Raw genomic sequence first — 13,106 nt, forward strand, 5'->3', positions numbered from 1 at the left:
GTTATATCTTGTAGGCAACAGGAAGTTGACTATCACACTGAGGGAAGCTTGAAAAAAAAAGAGACCTCAAAGCCCACCCTCACAGTGACACACTTCCTCCAACAAGGCCACATCTCCTAATAGTACCACTCAATGTGGGGGGCCATTTTTTTCAAACCACCACAGTATTCATAAGTTAAAATATATAATCAGTTTTGAAGAAAAATAATGAGATGAAAAGGTACAGCAATCCATCTTTGCATATCAATAACAAAACAGCTAAGAAGGAAAACAATCATTACTTTTTAAATATTTGGAAGATTAATTGCTTTTAGAAACTGGAAAATATTATCTCAAATGGTCATTGCTACTACTACTATGCCCTAATACCCCAAATTATTCCTCATAAAATGAGAAGTTTCTTTCTCAAGTGACAGCTCATGCTGGTGAGAATGTGGAGCAAGGGGAACACTCCTCCATTGCTGGTGGGGGTATAAACTTGCACAACCACTATGGAAATTAATATGGTAGTTCCTCAGAAAGTTGGGAATCTATCTACTGCAATAACCAGCTATACTACTTTTGGGTATATACTCAAAGGACACTCCATCCAAACACAAGGACACTTGCTCAGTTATAGTCATTGTGGCTTTATTCATAATACCTAGAAAATAGAAACAACCTAGATGTCCCTTAACAGAATGGATATATAAACTCATTTACACAATGGAGTACTACTCAGTGTTAAAATAATGACTTTGTGAAATCTGCAGGCAAATGCATGCAACTAGAAAAATCAGCCTGGGGTAACCCAGATCCAGAAAAACTAACACAGTATGTATTCACTTATAAGTGGATATTAGTCAATAAGTAAATGATAACCATCTATAATCCACAGACTAAGAGAGGTTAGGTAAAGAAGAGAGGTATAGGAGAGAAGCATAAATCTCCCTAAGAAGGGGAAATAGAATAGATTCTGAGGGTCAGCTGGGAGTGGGTGGGAATGAAAACAGGAGAAATCAGGTATAGTGAGGGATGGAAGGAGAGGCTACTGGGAGAGATGACTGAAATTGGGGAGCATTTCAGGGTGAATAGAAACCTATTACAGTGGAAACTTCCTGGAATCTATGAGGGTGACCCTAGTGAGGATTCCAAGTAATGTGATATGGAGTACTAAATGATCATATTTTATAGCCAGGCAAGGTTTCCAGTGGTGGAAATTGTTACATTTGGTTGAGTTGTTGGCCAGGGAGGTCCCAAGAATATCTCTAAACAACCCAGCCTGATGCTAGGACAGAAGGTCACCGTCTGAACATTGACATTGTGTGTGTATTTCGTGGAGGTCATTGCCAAGGACAACTTCCACTAAGCTCACAGAATATTGTACTGACTACTCTTATGCAATTTGAAACAAAAACTAAGGGTGCCTTAAAGAAGAAAACCTTAATTGAGAAAATGTCACCATGAGATCCAGCTGTAAGGCATTTTCTCAATTAATGATCAATGGGGATGGTCTCAGCCCATGGTGGGTGGTATCATCCCTGGGCTGGTGGTCCTGGGTTCTAGAAGAAAGCAGGCTGAGAAAGCCAAGGGAAGCAAGCCAGTAAGAAGTACCCCTCCATGGACTCTGCATGAACTCCTACCTCCAGATTCCTGCCCTGCTTGAGCTTGTGTACTAAATTCCTTCAGTGATAAGCAGTAATATGAAATTGTAAGCCAAATAAACCCTTTCCTCCCTAATTTGCTTTTTGGTCATGGTGTTTCATTGCAGCAATAGAAACCCTAATGAACACAAATTCAGAGATGTTGAGCTGGTGGGGGCTTGCAGCCGTCACCCATACATTCTAGTCTCAAGTGTGAGATGGTACTGTACAGAGTATGGAAGGAGAAACCTGGACATCAACCCACTCACAAAACCCTCCACCTACAATCTGTCCTGCTTGTAAGATGTGCTGGGGAAATGGTGGCACAGAACATGTGGGGGTAGCCAATGTCTGCTATAACTTGAGGCCCATGTCATGAGAGGAATCTCATGCCCTACACTGCCTGGATAGCCAGGAACCGGAAACTGGATAGTCCAGAGAAGGTAGAACCAAACACAACTGAAAAAAGTCAATGAAATGATTCCTAATTATATTCTCCTATACTCATAGATGGGTGCCTTGTACAGTCATCCCTCTGAAAACAGAGACCCACAACCAGACATTATGCAGAAAGAGTCTAAATTAGAGATCTCCTTTGGGTCCCTCCCCTTGGACATCAGGAACCCCATGGGGGGGAGGGACTTTATGAGTCATAGGGAATGGACAACACCAGGAGAACACGGCCCACTGAATCAACTAAGCAGGGCTCAAATGGGTTCACAATCAGAGAACTTGCATGAGTCTGCACCAGGTCCTCTGTGTGTATAAGGTGGGAGTCTCTGACTCTTGACTGCTCTTGAAACTCTTTTCCTCCTACTGGGGTGCCTTGTCCAGTCTCCATAAGAGGACTTTTGTGTTGTCTTATTGTATCTTGTTTTGTTTTATCTAGCTATCTTCCATCTCTTAGAGACCTACTCTTCTCTGAAGAGGAAATGGAAGGGGAGTTGCCCTGGGTTAAAGGGGAAGTGGAGGAGTGCTAGAAGTTGAGGGAAGGAAACTGGTTGGGAGGTATTCTACAAAAGAAGAGTCTGTTTTCAATTTTTTAAAAAGTTAAGAAAAAGAGAAGTGTTTTCTATATGCTATTTTCTAGAGGCACTCATCATAATTTCCACCAATCTCCTCCTTTTTCAGATCTAATAGGAACCAAACATACTCTTAAAAGAGTTTGTCTGTACATTTTTGTTGACTTCTAGTTAATATGCAAGAATTTGGAACAGGGCCAGGCGGTGGTGGCGCACGCCTTTAGTCCCAGCACTCGGGAGGCAGAGGCAGGCGGATCTTTGTGAGTTCGAGGCCAGCCTGGTCTACAAGAGCTAGTTCCAGGACAGGAACCAANNAAAAAAAAAAAAAAAAAAAAAAAAAAGAATTTGGAACAGCAATTTCCATTCTATGAGTTCTAGTTGTTGAGTGAAGATCCAAATATTAGCATTCTAAAAATATTTTAATCTACAACTATGTTAGTTTAGCTAGATTTCACACCTTGATATTGACCTGTCACCAAGCAACAGAAATCTGTATTTTTGAAGGACTGGTATACACTAAAAATAAATCCTAATGTAAATGTCATTACTGGAGACTCCTCCCTATAGCTAGACTAATTAGTCATGTTCTAACCTGCCCTCTTCAATTCTCAAGAAAGTCCAGAAAACCATGCCTTTTACTTGTTAACAAGGTATTTGCATTCAGCTAATGAAGAAATAAAGGCCAATTCATTAATTTTGCCTTGCATAAGAGCTTAGAATCAGTTTTGTCCTTAATAATTTGTATGTAAAAGATAATCCACCAACCAACACTGCTAAAATGAACATAAAAGTGAAAAATTTCAACATTATCTACCAAATTAATCGCTAATATAGCCCTCTATTCAGCTTAAACAAATACAGTGAAGTATGGACTCATGATCTGTTACATAATAGCCTGATTTAAGAACACACTTATTTCAGGAATGGGTCAGATTTAGTGGGAGGGTCCTCAACAGAGCTCACAGCTGAGAAAGAAGAACTAAAAATAAAGAGTTAGGTTATGGTTTTACTTTTATCTTTTCAATTACTTACTTTACTGTTTCCTTTGTGTAGAACGTAAGTTCTGCCCTCTGTTTGTTTCTTTGGTAATCAACTTAATTTGTAATCTTTCTACTGTCATCTCTTTACTTCTCCAACATCTTCCTGCCTCCTGAGCTTGCCCCACAATTTGCAGCACTGAATGTACTGCTCTCTATCTAGTTCTGCTAGCATTTCAACATGTCCAAAAGTAAAATTGTCACTTTACAAACAAGATTTGACTTACTACCTACTTCTGTTGAAAGCATTATCATTCTTGCATTCCTAACATCACCTTTGAATTTTACTATTTCACTCCTAATAACCAATCTGTTGCCATGTCTCAATTATATCGTACAATATCTCTGGCATCTTTCCCTCCCACAATCACTTTTCTACCATGACTTCTGTACAGTACAGTCTGCTGTTACTTGTTACCCAGACTATTACACTGGTCTCATAACTAGTTGATAAATATTTGCCATATGAAGGCATGAATGGATGGATGGTATGTATCCTCAGAGTAAATCTTTTATTACCTTATTCCATCTTCTAAAATAGAGTCAGATTAACTTCTTAAAGCATACTTCTAACCATATTAATATAGTACTCAAAAGTGAAGTTCTTATTTTGCACATTATAAATTATTTGCTTTATAGTAAAGGAATTTCATATTAGGAAATCATATTATTTCTCTAAGCTCACTTCCGCTGAAGTATCATCCTTTCAATGGAGCCAAGATAGGCTATGCACTTCTGCACACATACTATATGTTCTCGCTAGGCCACTGTTCAAATTATCTCTACTTATCTAACAATCTGATTTATACAGGACTGTAAAGGATGTCATTTCCTCTGCAAGATCTTTCCTGGCTCCTCACCATGGTGGTTCCCCCCCCCCCCATCTTTCCTCTAAAATACCACAACACTTGAATAGCACTTCTTTGAATCCTTTATGACCCATCATGTCTTACAGTAATAAAACAAACTTTACCTTACTCCTGTATGATTTAAAGAAGAAATTTGCTTTATCTACATTCTCATTTACATTTGAATACCTATACACTGGTTTTTCTTCAGAATGTATGAATATTTTACCTTTTACATTTGAATACCAACAGTGAACAACCAAAAATAGTATTTTGTATATGTTCTCAAATACTTCAGGGCAGGGGAAAAAAATGAACAAATAAAAGAACACATGCATTTAAAACTTAAAGGGGTCTGTATACTGAAAGCATTCAGTTTTTGTGGCTCTTATTTTTTTTTCATTTATGCTTTCTTACAACCGATATTTCTGCATCTTATGTACTTGTTTTAGGAGTGAATTCCATTAAGATAACACAGACTTTTGATTCAGAAAAAAAATCTCCTAGTATCATACAATTTCTGCTCAATGAATGAAACAATTATGTAAAATAAGCAAAGTCCCAAAAGTTGGCCATGTTCCACTGACAGTAATTTACTCGCTAGGAAAAGTTACAGTATCTTTTAAAAAAGCATATTCTTACCTTTGCACCACCTAAAAATCCCAGGGAGATGGCAACTCTGGCTCGTAGATCTGGCCTGTCTTTGGGCCACACATAAGAAAGCATTGCTTTAATAATTTTCCTAGTATCAACATCTTTTAACTGTGGGAAGAGAGAAAACAAAGCAGTAAGCAGGAAGTAATGCCACTTTTCCTATATATATATTATAACAAAATTATTATAATATATTCATTCATTCATAATTTTGGTTATCTGTGTGTGTATTTTGTGTGTGTGTGTGTTGTGTGTGTGTGTGTGTGTTAGTGCATGCAAGGCAAAGCATGTATATGGAGGTCAGAAGACAATTTTCAAGAATCAGTTCTTTAGTTCTACCAGGTGGGCCCCTGGAATTGAACTCAGGTCCCTGGGTTTGGCTGCAAGTGTCTTTATCAACCAAGCTCTCACTAGCCATAGCCAAACTTTAATCTTGCAGAATTATATAAATATCTAAAAAATGAATGAAAACATTACAGACATATTTTTCATTCTGAATCTAAGGATGACCCCAACTAGAACTCCTAGTAAAAGCAGATATGTAGACTGAACTGGCCATCTCCTAATACCAGGCAACACTTCAAGTGGAGAGAGTGGGAAACCAACTCAGCTACATAAACTTCAACCTATAGTCTGCCATGTCAATGGGATATACTGGGGTAAGAGTGGCCTAGAGATTGAAGGAGTGGCCAACCAGTGACTAGTTAAATCTAAAATCCATGTCAGGAGAGTAAGCATACCCCTGACACTGACTAAGTGCCAGGATCCACAGGCTGCATGACCCAGAGACCTAAAATAGAACCAAACTGGAGAAAATGTCAATACACTGAAGCCTAATGATATTTTGCTATACACATATACTAGTGCCTAGCACAATTGTCATCAGAGAGGCTTCATCTAGCAACTGATGGAAACAGATGCAGACCCACATCCAAACATTAGTTGTAGGTTGGGGAATCTTGCTGAAAAGGGGGAGGGGGAGAAAGGATTGTAGAAGCCAGAGGGGTCAAGGACACTACAAGAAAACTCACAGGGTCAACTAACCTGGGCTCACAGTGGCTCATAGAGACTGGATCGACAACCAGGGAACCTGTATAGGACCATTCTGGGAACTCTGCATTTATGTTATAGTTGTGTAGCTTGGTCCTCTTGTGGGGCTCCTAACAGTGGGAACAGGGGCTGTCTCTGACTCTTTTACTGGCTTTTGGGACCTAACTCCTCATACTGGGTCAACTTGTATAACCTTAATAAATGGGGAGGTGCTTAGTCTTACTGCAACTTGACATGCCTTGCTTTTTTGATGTCCATGGGAGGCCTGTTCTTTCCTGAACAGAAATGGAAAAACGAAAGAGTGGATTGGCAAGTATGAACAGAGGGAGTTGGGGGTGCAAGATTGGGAAGAGAGGAAGGAGGGGAAACTGTGGCTGGGACATAAAATAAATAAATGAAGAAATTTATTTAAAAAAATTTGGAGAGAAAAGAAGCAAGTTCAACTGCTTTTTCAATGTCACTCATTTCTTTTTTGTTCCCATTTGAATTATCTATGCTTCTTTTTAAATAGATTTTTATTGAGCTCTACATATTGCTCTGCTCCCATCCCTGCTTCTCTCCTCCCCTTCAACCCTCTGCCAATTTACTTAGGAAATCTTGCCTTTTTCTACTACCCATGTAGATTTGAAAGACAACATCTCATTTCTGAACTAGGGATATAGCTCAGTTGGTTGAGTTCTTGCCTAACATGAAGAGATCCCAGATCTGATTTCTATCACCACATGAAACTAGGCACAGTGGACCATGTCTATAATTCCAATTCCAGCACTCAAGATGTGATGGAAGGAAGATCAGAAACTCAAAGTCATCCTTAACTACACAGAAAGTTCAAGGCTAGCACCCCAGCACAAAAACACATATCTTATAATCATTTTTCGTCATCTTGTCATTTTCATCTATTGTCATCTGCATACTACTAAAAGAGTCATTCAGTAGTGGCATGGAAACATAGGGCATACATATTTTTAAACTAATACTCAATAAAATATAGAAAAACCAATTCCAAGAACATATCCAAATAAAATCATTCACCATGATCAAGTCAGCTTCATCCCAGAGATGCAGGGATAGTTCAACATAAGAAAATCTATCAATGCAATCCACCATATAAATACACTGGGGAAAAAAAAAAACATATGATCATCTCATGAGATGCTGAAAAATCATTCAACAAGATCCAACAACCCTTCATGATAAAGGTCTTGGAGAGATCAGGGATACAAGGAACATACCTAAACACAATAAAAGCAATATACAGCAAGCTGACAGCCAACATCAAATTAAATGAAGAGAAAATCAAAGCAATTCCACTAAAATCACAAACAAGACAAGACTATCCACTCTCTCCATATCTCTTCAACATAGTTCTTTTTTTTTTTTTTTTTTTTTTTTTGATTTTTCGAGACAAGGTTTCTCCGTAGCTTTTTGGTTCCTGTCCTGGAACTAGCTCTTGTAGACCAGGCTGGCCTCGAACTCACAGAGATCCGCCTGCCTCTTCCTCCCGAGTGCTGGGATTAAAGGTGTGCGCCACTACCGCCTGGCTTTCAACATAGTTCTTGAAGTTCTGGCTAGAGCAAAAAGCCAACAAAAGGAGATCATGAGGATTCAAATTGGAAAGGAAGAAATAAAACTTTTGCTACTTGCAGATGATATGATAAATTCTACTAGGGAACTTCTACAGCTGATAAATACCTTCAGTGATATAGCAGGATACAAGATCAACTAAAAAAAAAATCAGTAGCCCTCCTATATGCAAATGATAAAGAAGCTGAGAAAGAAATCAGAGAAACATCACCTTTCACAATAGTACAAATAGCATAAAGTATCTTGGGGTAACACTAACCAAGGAAGTGAAATGGTGTAGGAGGTCCTTCTGTTTATGTGTTGCTTTTATTGGTTGAATAATAATAACTGCCTTGGCCTAGTTGATAGGACAGAAATCAATGCTGGGAAGAAGGACAGAGTGGCAGATCTCTGGTTTGAGACAGATGCTGGTTAGAATATTGCAGGTAAGCCACAGTCACATGGCGATACACAGATTAACCGAAATGGGTTAAATTAAGATGTAAGAATTAGCAAATAAGAAGTTAGAGCTAATGGGCCAGGCAGTGTTTGAATGAATACAGTTTCTGTGTGATTATTTTGGGTGTAAAATAGCTGGGCAGCCAGGACGACGAGCAGCCGGCTCTTCCTGCAACAGTGAAAGACCCATTTGACAAGAACTTTAAGTCTTTGAAGAAATAAATTGAAGAAGATACCAGACAATGGAAAGATCTCCCATGCTCTTGGACAGGTAGGACCAACACAATAAAAATGTCAATCCTACCAAAAGCAATTTATACATTCAGAATCCCCATCAAAATCCCAACATGATTCTTTGCAGACCTTGAAAGAACAATAATCAACTTCATATGGAAAAATGAAAAACCCAGGATAGCTTAAACAATCCTGTACAGTAAAGAAACGTCCAGAGGCATCACCATCCTTGACATCAAGCTCTATTACAGAGCTACAGTAATGAAAACAGCTTGGTGTTGGCATAAAAACAGACAGGTTGAACAATGGAATCGAATTGAAAAACCGGATATTAATCCACACACTTATAAGCACTTGATTTTTGAAAAAGAAGCTAAAATTATACAATGGAAAAAAGAAAGTATTTTCTACAAATGGTGCTGACATAACTGGATGTCAACATGTAGAAGAATGAAAATAGGCCCATATCTATCACCATGCACAAAACTCAAGTCCAAATGGATTAAAGACCACATTGAACCTGATAGAGGAGAAAGTGGGAAGTAGCTTTCAATGCATGGGCACAGGAGACACTTCCTAAGTATAACCCTAGTAGCACAGACAATAAATAAATGAGAATTCCTGCAACTAAGAAGCTTCTGTAAAGCAAAGGACACAGTCAATAAGACAGCCTACTAAATGGGAAACGATCTTCACCAATCCCATATCAGAGAATTGTAAGAACCAAATTAACGTGTGTGTGTGTGTGTGTGTGTGTGTGTGTGTGTGTGTGTGTAGTAGGCCCAGGTGTATGTATGGATGTCTGTGCTTGTACACCAATGTATGGAGACCAGAAGCAGCTGTCTTAATCTACCCCTAACTGCCTTATTCTTTTGAGGTAAACCTGAAATTTACATTTTTTTCTCAAGGTTGGCAGTTAATGTTATCCAGCAACCCTCTTGTTTCTTTTTCTATAGAACTGGGAGATGAAAAAGCAGGCCACTCTCAGGTCTTCATGGTTGTAGATCAAGTGTTCTTGACCACTAAGCTATCTCTCCAGTTCCCCAAATTCATACTTTCTGAAACCAAAATAGGAGATCATACATAATAATTTTCTAAAATTACTATATTATTATAGTTGGTGAAACAATCCCCACTCAAAAATAAAATAATAGCTCAATGTCTAGAAAAGAAAAAAGATGTTCTTTACTGGTAGGGGTATACAGCACTAAATATATTATTAGTGGGGAAAATGCTGAAATTATATATCTGGGAAGCAATTTCCTATCTAACACAAGCTTTTAAAATAATTCTCTCCTCTGTACCCCAAAATCCACTTCTGAGAACTTCTGCTAAAAATAATCTGAACACTGTGTTCCAAGTTGAATCTATTTTACCTGAAAACTCTCTTGATCTGTCAAATTCTTTCCATTTCCAATCACTAATATGATCCTAGTTATCATTCTTAGGAAAACAAAACAAAACAAAAACCACTGCAGTAGCCTCCTAACTTTTTCCCCTGTATTCATTCTATTCCCTATCTAGGAAATTCACTCAATAATCAAACATCGCTTTAGTTTAAAACCCTTAAGCAATATCCTATCATTCTTCGACTAAAGAACAAAGTCTATAACATAGAGTGAGTATAAGGCTCTGCTTGGCCTGACATATAGCCATGTATTATACTATCATTATTATCATTATTTTTAGTGTTCAATAGGTACTGGCTGACTTTTAGTTCCCTAAACATGTCTTTGTATGTATATGTAAGCTATGTTCTCTGTGTCTATGAAAAAAAGCGCCTTAAAATAATATAATCCTATCCCTTCCTCCAAGTCCTTAAACCTATTAAACCATCTTCAGCAATACAGAAGCATTTATTCAATTAAGTTACCTCTAACATTAATCAAAATACTTTTTCTGTTTTCTCTTATAGATCATGGTTCCTTCCTTTAGAGTTTCTACTTCAGCCAGAAACTACATATAAAGCAAGATGGCCTATCAGGTAAAGACACCTGTCACCAAGCCTAATGAAGTGGGTTTGATCCCTGGAATCCACACAGTTAAAAGAGAATCACCAACTTCTCCAAGGTGTCCTCTGATCTTCACAGAGGCACCATGGCGTTCACCATGCCCAAACAAATAAACACAGAAACAAACAGTTAAAAAGTCATGCTCGGTTATATAGAGTCTGTGGCAAGTGTAGGATACATGAGATCCAAGAAGAAAGGAAGGAGGAAGGGGGGATGGATGGGAGGGAGGGAGGGAGGGAGGGAGGAAAGGAGGGAGAATAGGAGTTAAGTAGGAAAGGAATAAACATAAAAAGACAGAAAGAAAAAAGAGAGATGGAAAGAAGGGGGAAGAAACTCTGTGTGTGTGTTCCAACAAGATCATACCTCCTAATCTCGTGACTCTCTTTGGAGGCCATTTTCTTTTCAACTACCACAAATATCAAGTCTTTTCTCAAATGAATAATTTAAATATAAATGTGTTATGTGAGTACAGGTCTATACATATGATAGTAGGAGAATTTCTTCGTGAAAGGAAAAGAGCCAGTGAGAGAGGGAATAGAAGTTCATATAGAACAAGTACAAGCCACCTACAGTGGCATAAATATATGAAAATCTTATAATGAAACCTATTATTTTGTATGCTGAGAAAAAATGAAATTTTAATTAAAAAAGGAAACATTACACCAGAGTAAACTAAAATTTTAAAAATACTGAATAAAGAAACAAAAATTTAGCTATATCAATGTTTAGCTATATGCCTGGGCCGTTTTGATAGAAACAAAATTAAAAACCCAAGATCTGTCTCTGGGTTTTTATTATTCATGTTATATCTGGCATCCAACACTTGGGGTGCAAATTCATGAAAAAGCCATTTTTTGTGGCTTTACAGCCACAGGCAGAGGCTGGAGCTATATGTAGCTGGAATCACTATCCTACCAGCTAGGTTTTTCATTTTTCTTTCCTGGTGGGCTCTCCCTGAACCCCCTTCTTGGGCTGCTGCCAAACTAGCTAGCTGCCTTGAAATCCAGTCAAGCTTGTACTGTTCTATGCAGCAGCAATAACCCTCACATCATTACCAGCATCCTAGGCAGATTTGGTAAGACAATTGGGAGTTCTTAAAGGAAGGCATTATTTAAAAGGGAGAGTTTTTTCCCACTAATAAATAGGGAAATCCATTACAAAGGAGGGATTTGAGTCTCTGCACAATAATATGCTACACAGTTTGAAAATGGAATGATTAAATGAGAGTATAACTAATTTAGATGGGATTTATGTAATGTCAATTGTAAACAGTGTCAGCATTATCATTTTTGTTTTATCATTAAAAATATTGGTTAATCTGTGTGCTAAGATGCAGGCTCTAGAAAAACTTAACAAAACAGATCATAGAGATATTCAAATTCAGACAGACGAATTTAAATGGAGAACCAATTTCAGCATTGCATTACAAGAATAGTGAGGAACAGCCTAAGGTTTTCAAACAACCAACCTTAAGATATCCAGTGACCTTGTAGGAATTGCCAAATGCTAGAGGTCTCATAAGAGCTGAATTGACTCCTGTGCCAATGTTATATTTAAGGAGATTCAAGGAAGCAATAGTCTCTTCTGACATGCATTCATCTTTTGTGAAGCAAATGTTAAACTCACAGTCAGTTTGTAATAGAATTATCCCTAAAGACTGGATAGACTTGGTCAAAGCTGTTTTAGAGCCTGGTCCACAATTACAACGAAGTAGCTAGTTCAGAGAAGAGGTTAAGACTATTGAACAATGGAGCAAAACTAGAGGTATGGATATCTCCCAAGATCATATTCTTAGAGGAGATTATGCTACTATAGAAAAGCAACCCTTATATGATGGTCTTTACCATGCAGCAGCTTTGAATGCTTGGGCCAAATATGAAGAAGTAGGAAAGAAGAATGAATCATTTGCCGAAGTCATACAGGGCCTCAAAGAAACATTCATGAATTTCTTACCTTTAAAATGGTTGACAGATAAACCTGTATGGGTTAAGCAATGGCTTTTAACAACAGAGAAACTGCAGGCTTTAGAACAGCTGGGATAAAACCTGATGAACTGATCAATTGAAACAAAACTTTAGATGGTGACAAGGACTTAAATAGTCCTAGGAAATTATCAGATGAAGCTTAAAAGAATTGTCTTTGATTGAAGAGAAATTACATAAGGTATATGTGGATCAGGTGGATCTGAATCTTTTTTTTTTTTTTTTTTTGTGGATCTGAATCTTAACTGCATTCTGGTTATATTACCCTCCAAACATTCCCTTACAGGAATTTTAATCACATGGCTGATATTATCTTGGAATGAATCTTTTGACCACATAAACCAAGTCAAAAATTAAAACCTAATGTGGAAAAGATCTCTGAGTTAATTCTAAAAGGAAAATTAAGACTTCGTCAATTAGCAGGAATATAACAAGCAGAAATTATAGTACCTTTTAATATTGATGAAAGTGAAAAATTATGGGCAGAAAGTGAACCCTACCAAAGAGCTTGTAGTAATTTTTTGGAAGAGATTAACCACAACTATCCCAAAAGCAAGAGAATTCAACTCATAAAGAGAACTAACTGGATCCTTTCTCACATTGTATAGGACACACCAATAACT

General features: G+C 37.8%; 1 protein-coding gene across 1 annotated transcript in view; it reads right to left on the bottom strand.

Annotated features, from left to right (window-relative positions):
• Abcb7 (ATP binding cassette subfamily B member 7) overlaps positions 1–13,106 on the bottom strand; it is a 167,416-nt gene that overhangs the window by 54,686 nt on the left and 99,624 nt on the right. The window contains exon 4 of the mRNA XM_050127331.1: positions 5,172–5,291. Coding sequence (XP_049983288.1) covers positions 5,172–5,291 — 120 coding nt within the window. The remainder of the gene's footprint in view (positions 1–5,171; positions 5,292–13,106) is intronic.

This window comes from Alexandromys fortis, unplaced genomic scaffold (assembly GCF_014885135.2).
Source record: "Alexandromys fortis isolate MF-2015 unplaced genomic scaffold, M_Fortis_MF-2015_v1.1 scaffold_266, whole genome shotgun sequence".
Classification (NCBI taxonomy): Eukaryota; Metazoa; Chordata; class Mammalia; order Rodentia; family Cricetidae; genus Alexandromys; species Alexandromys fortis.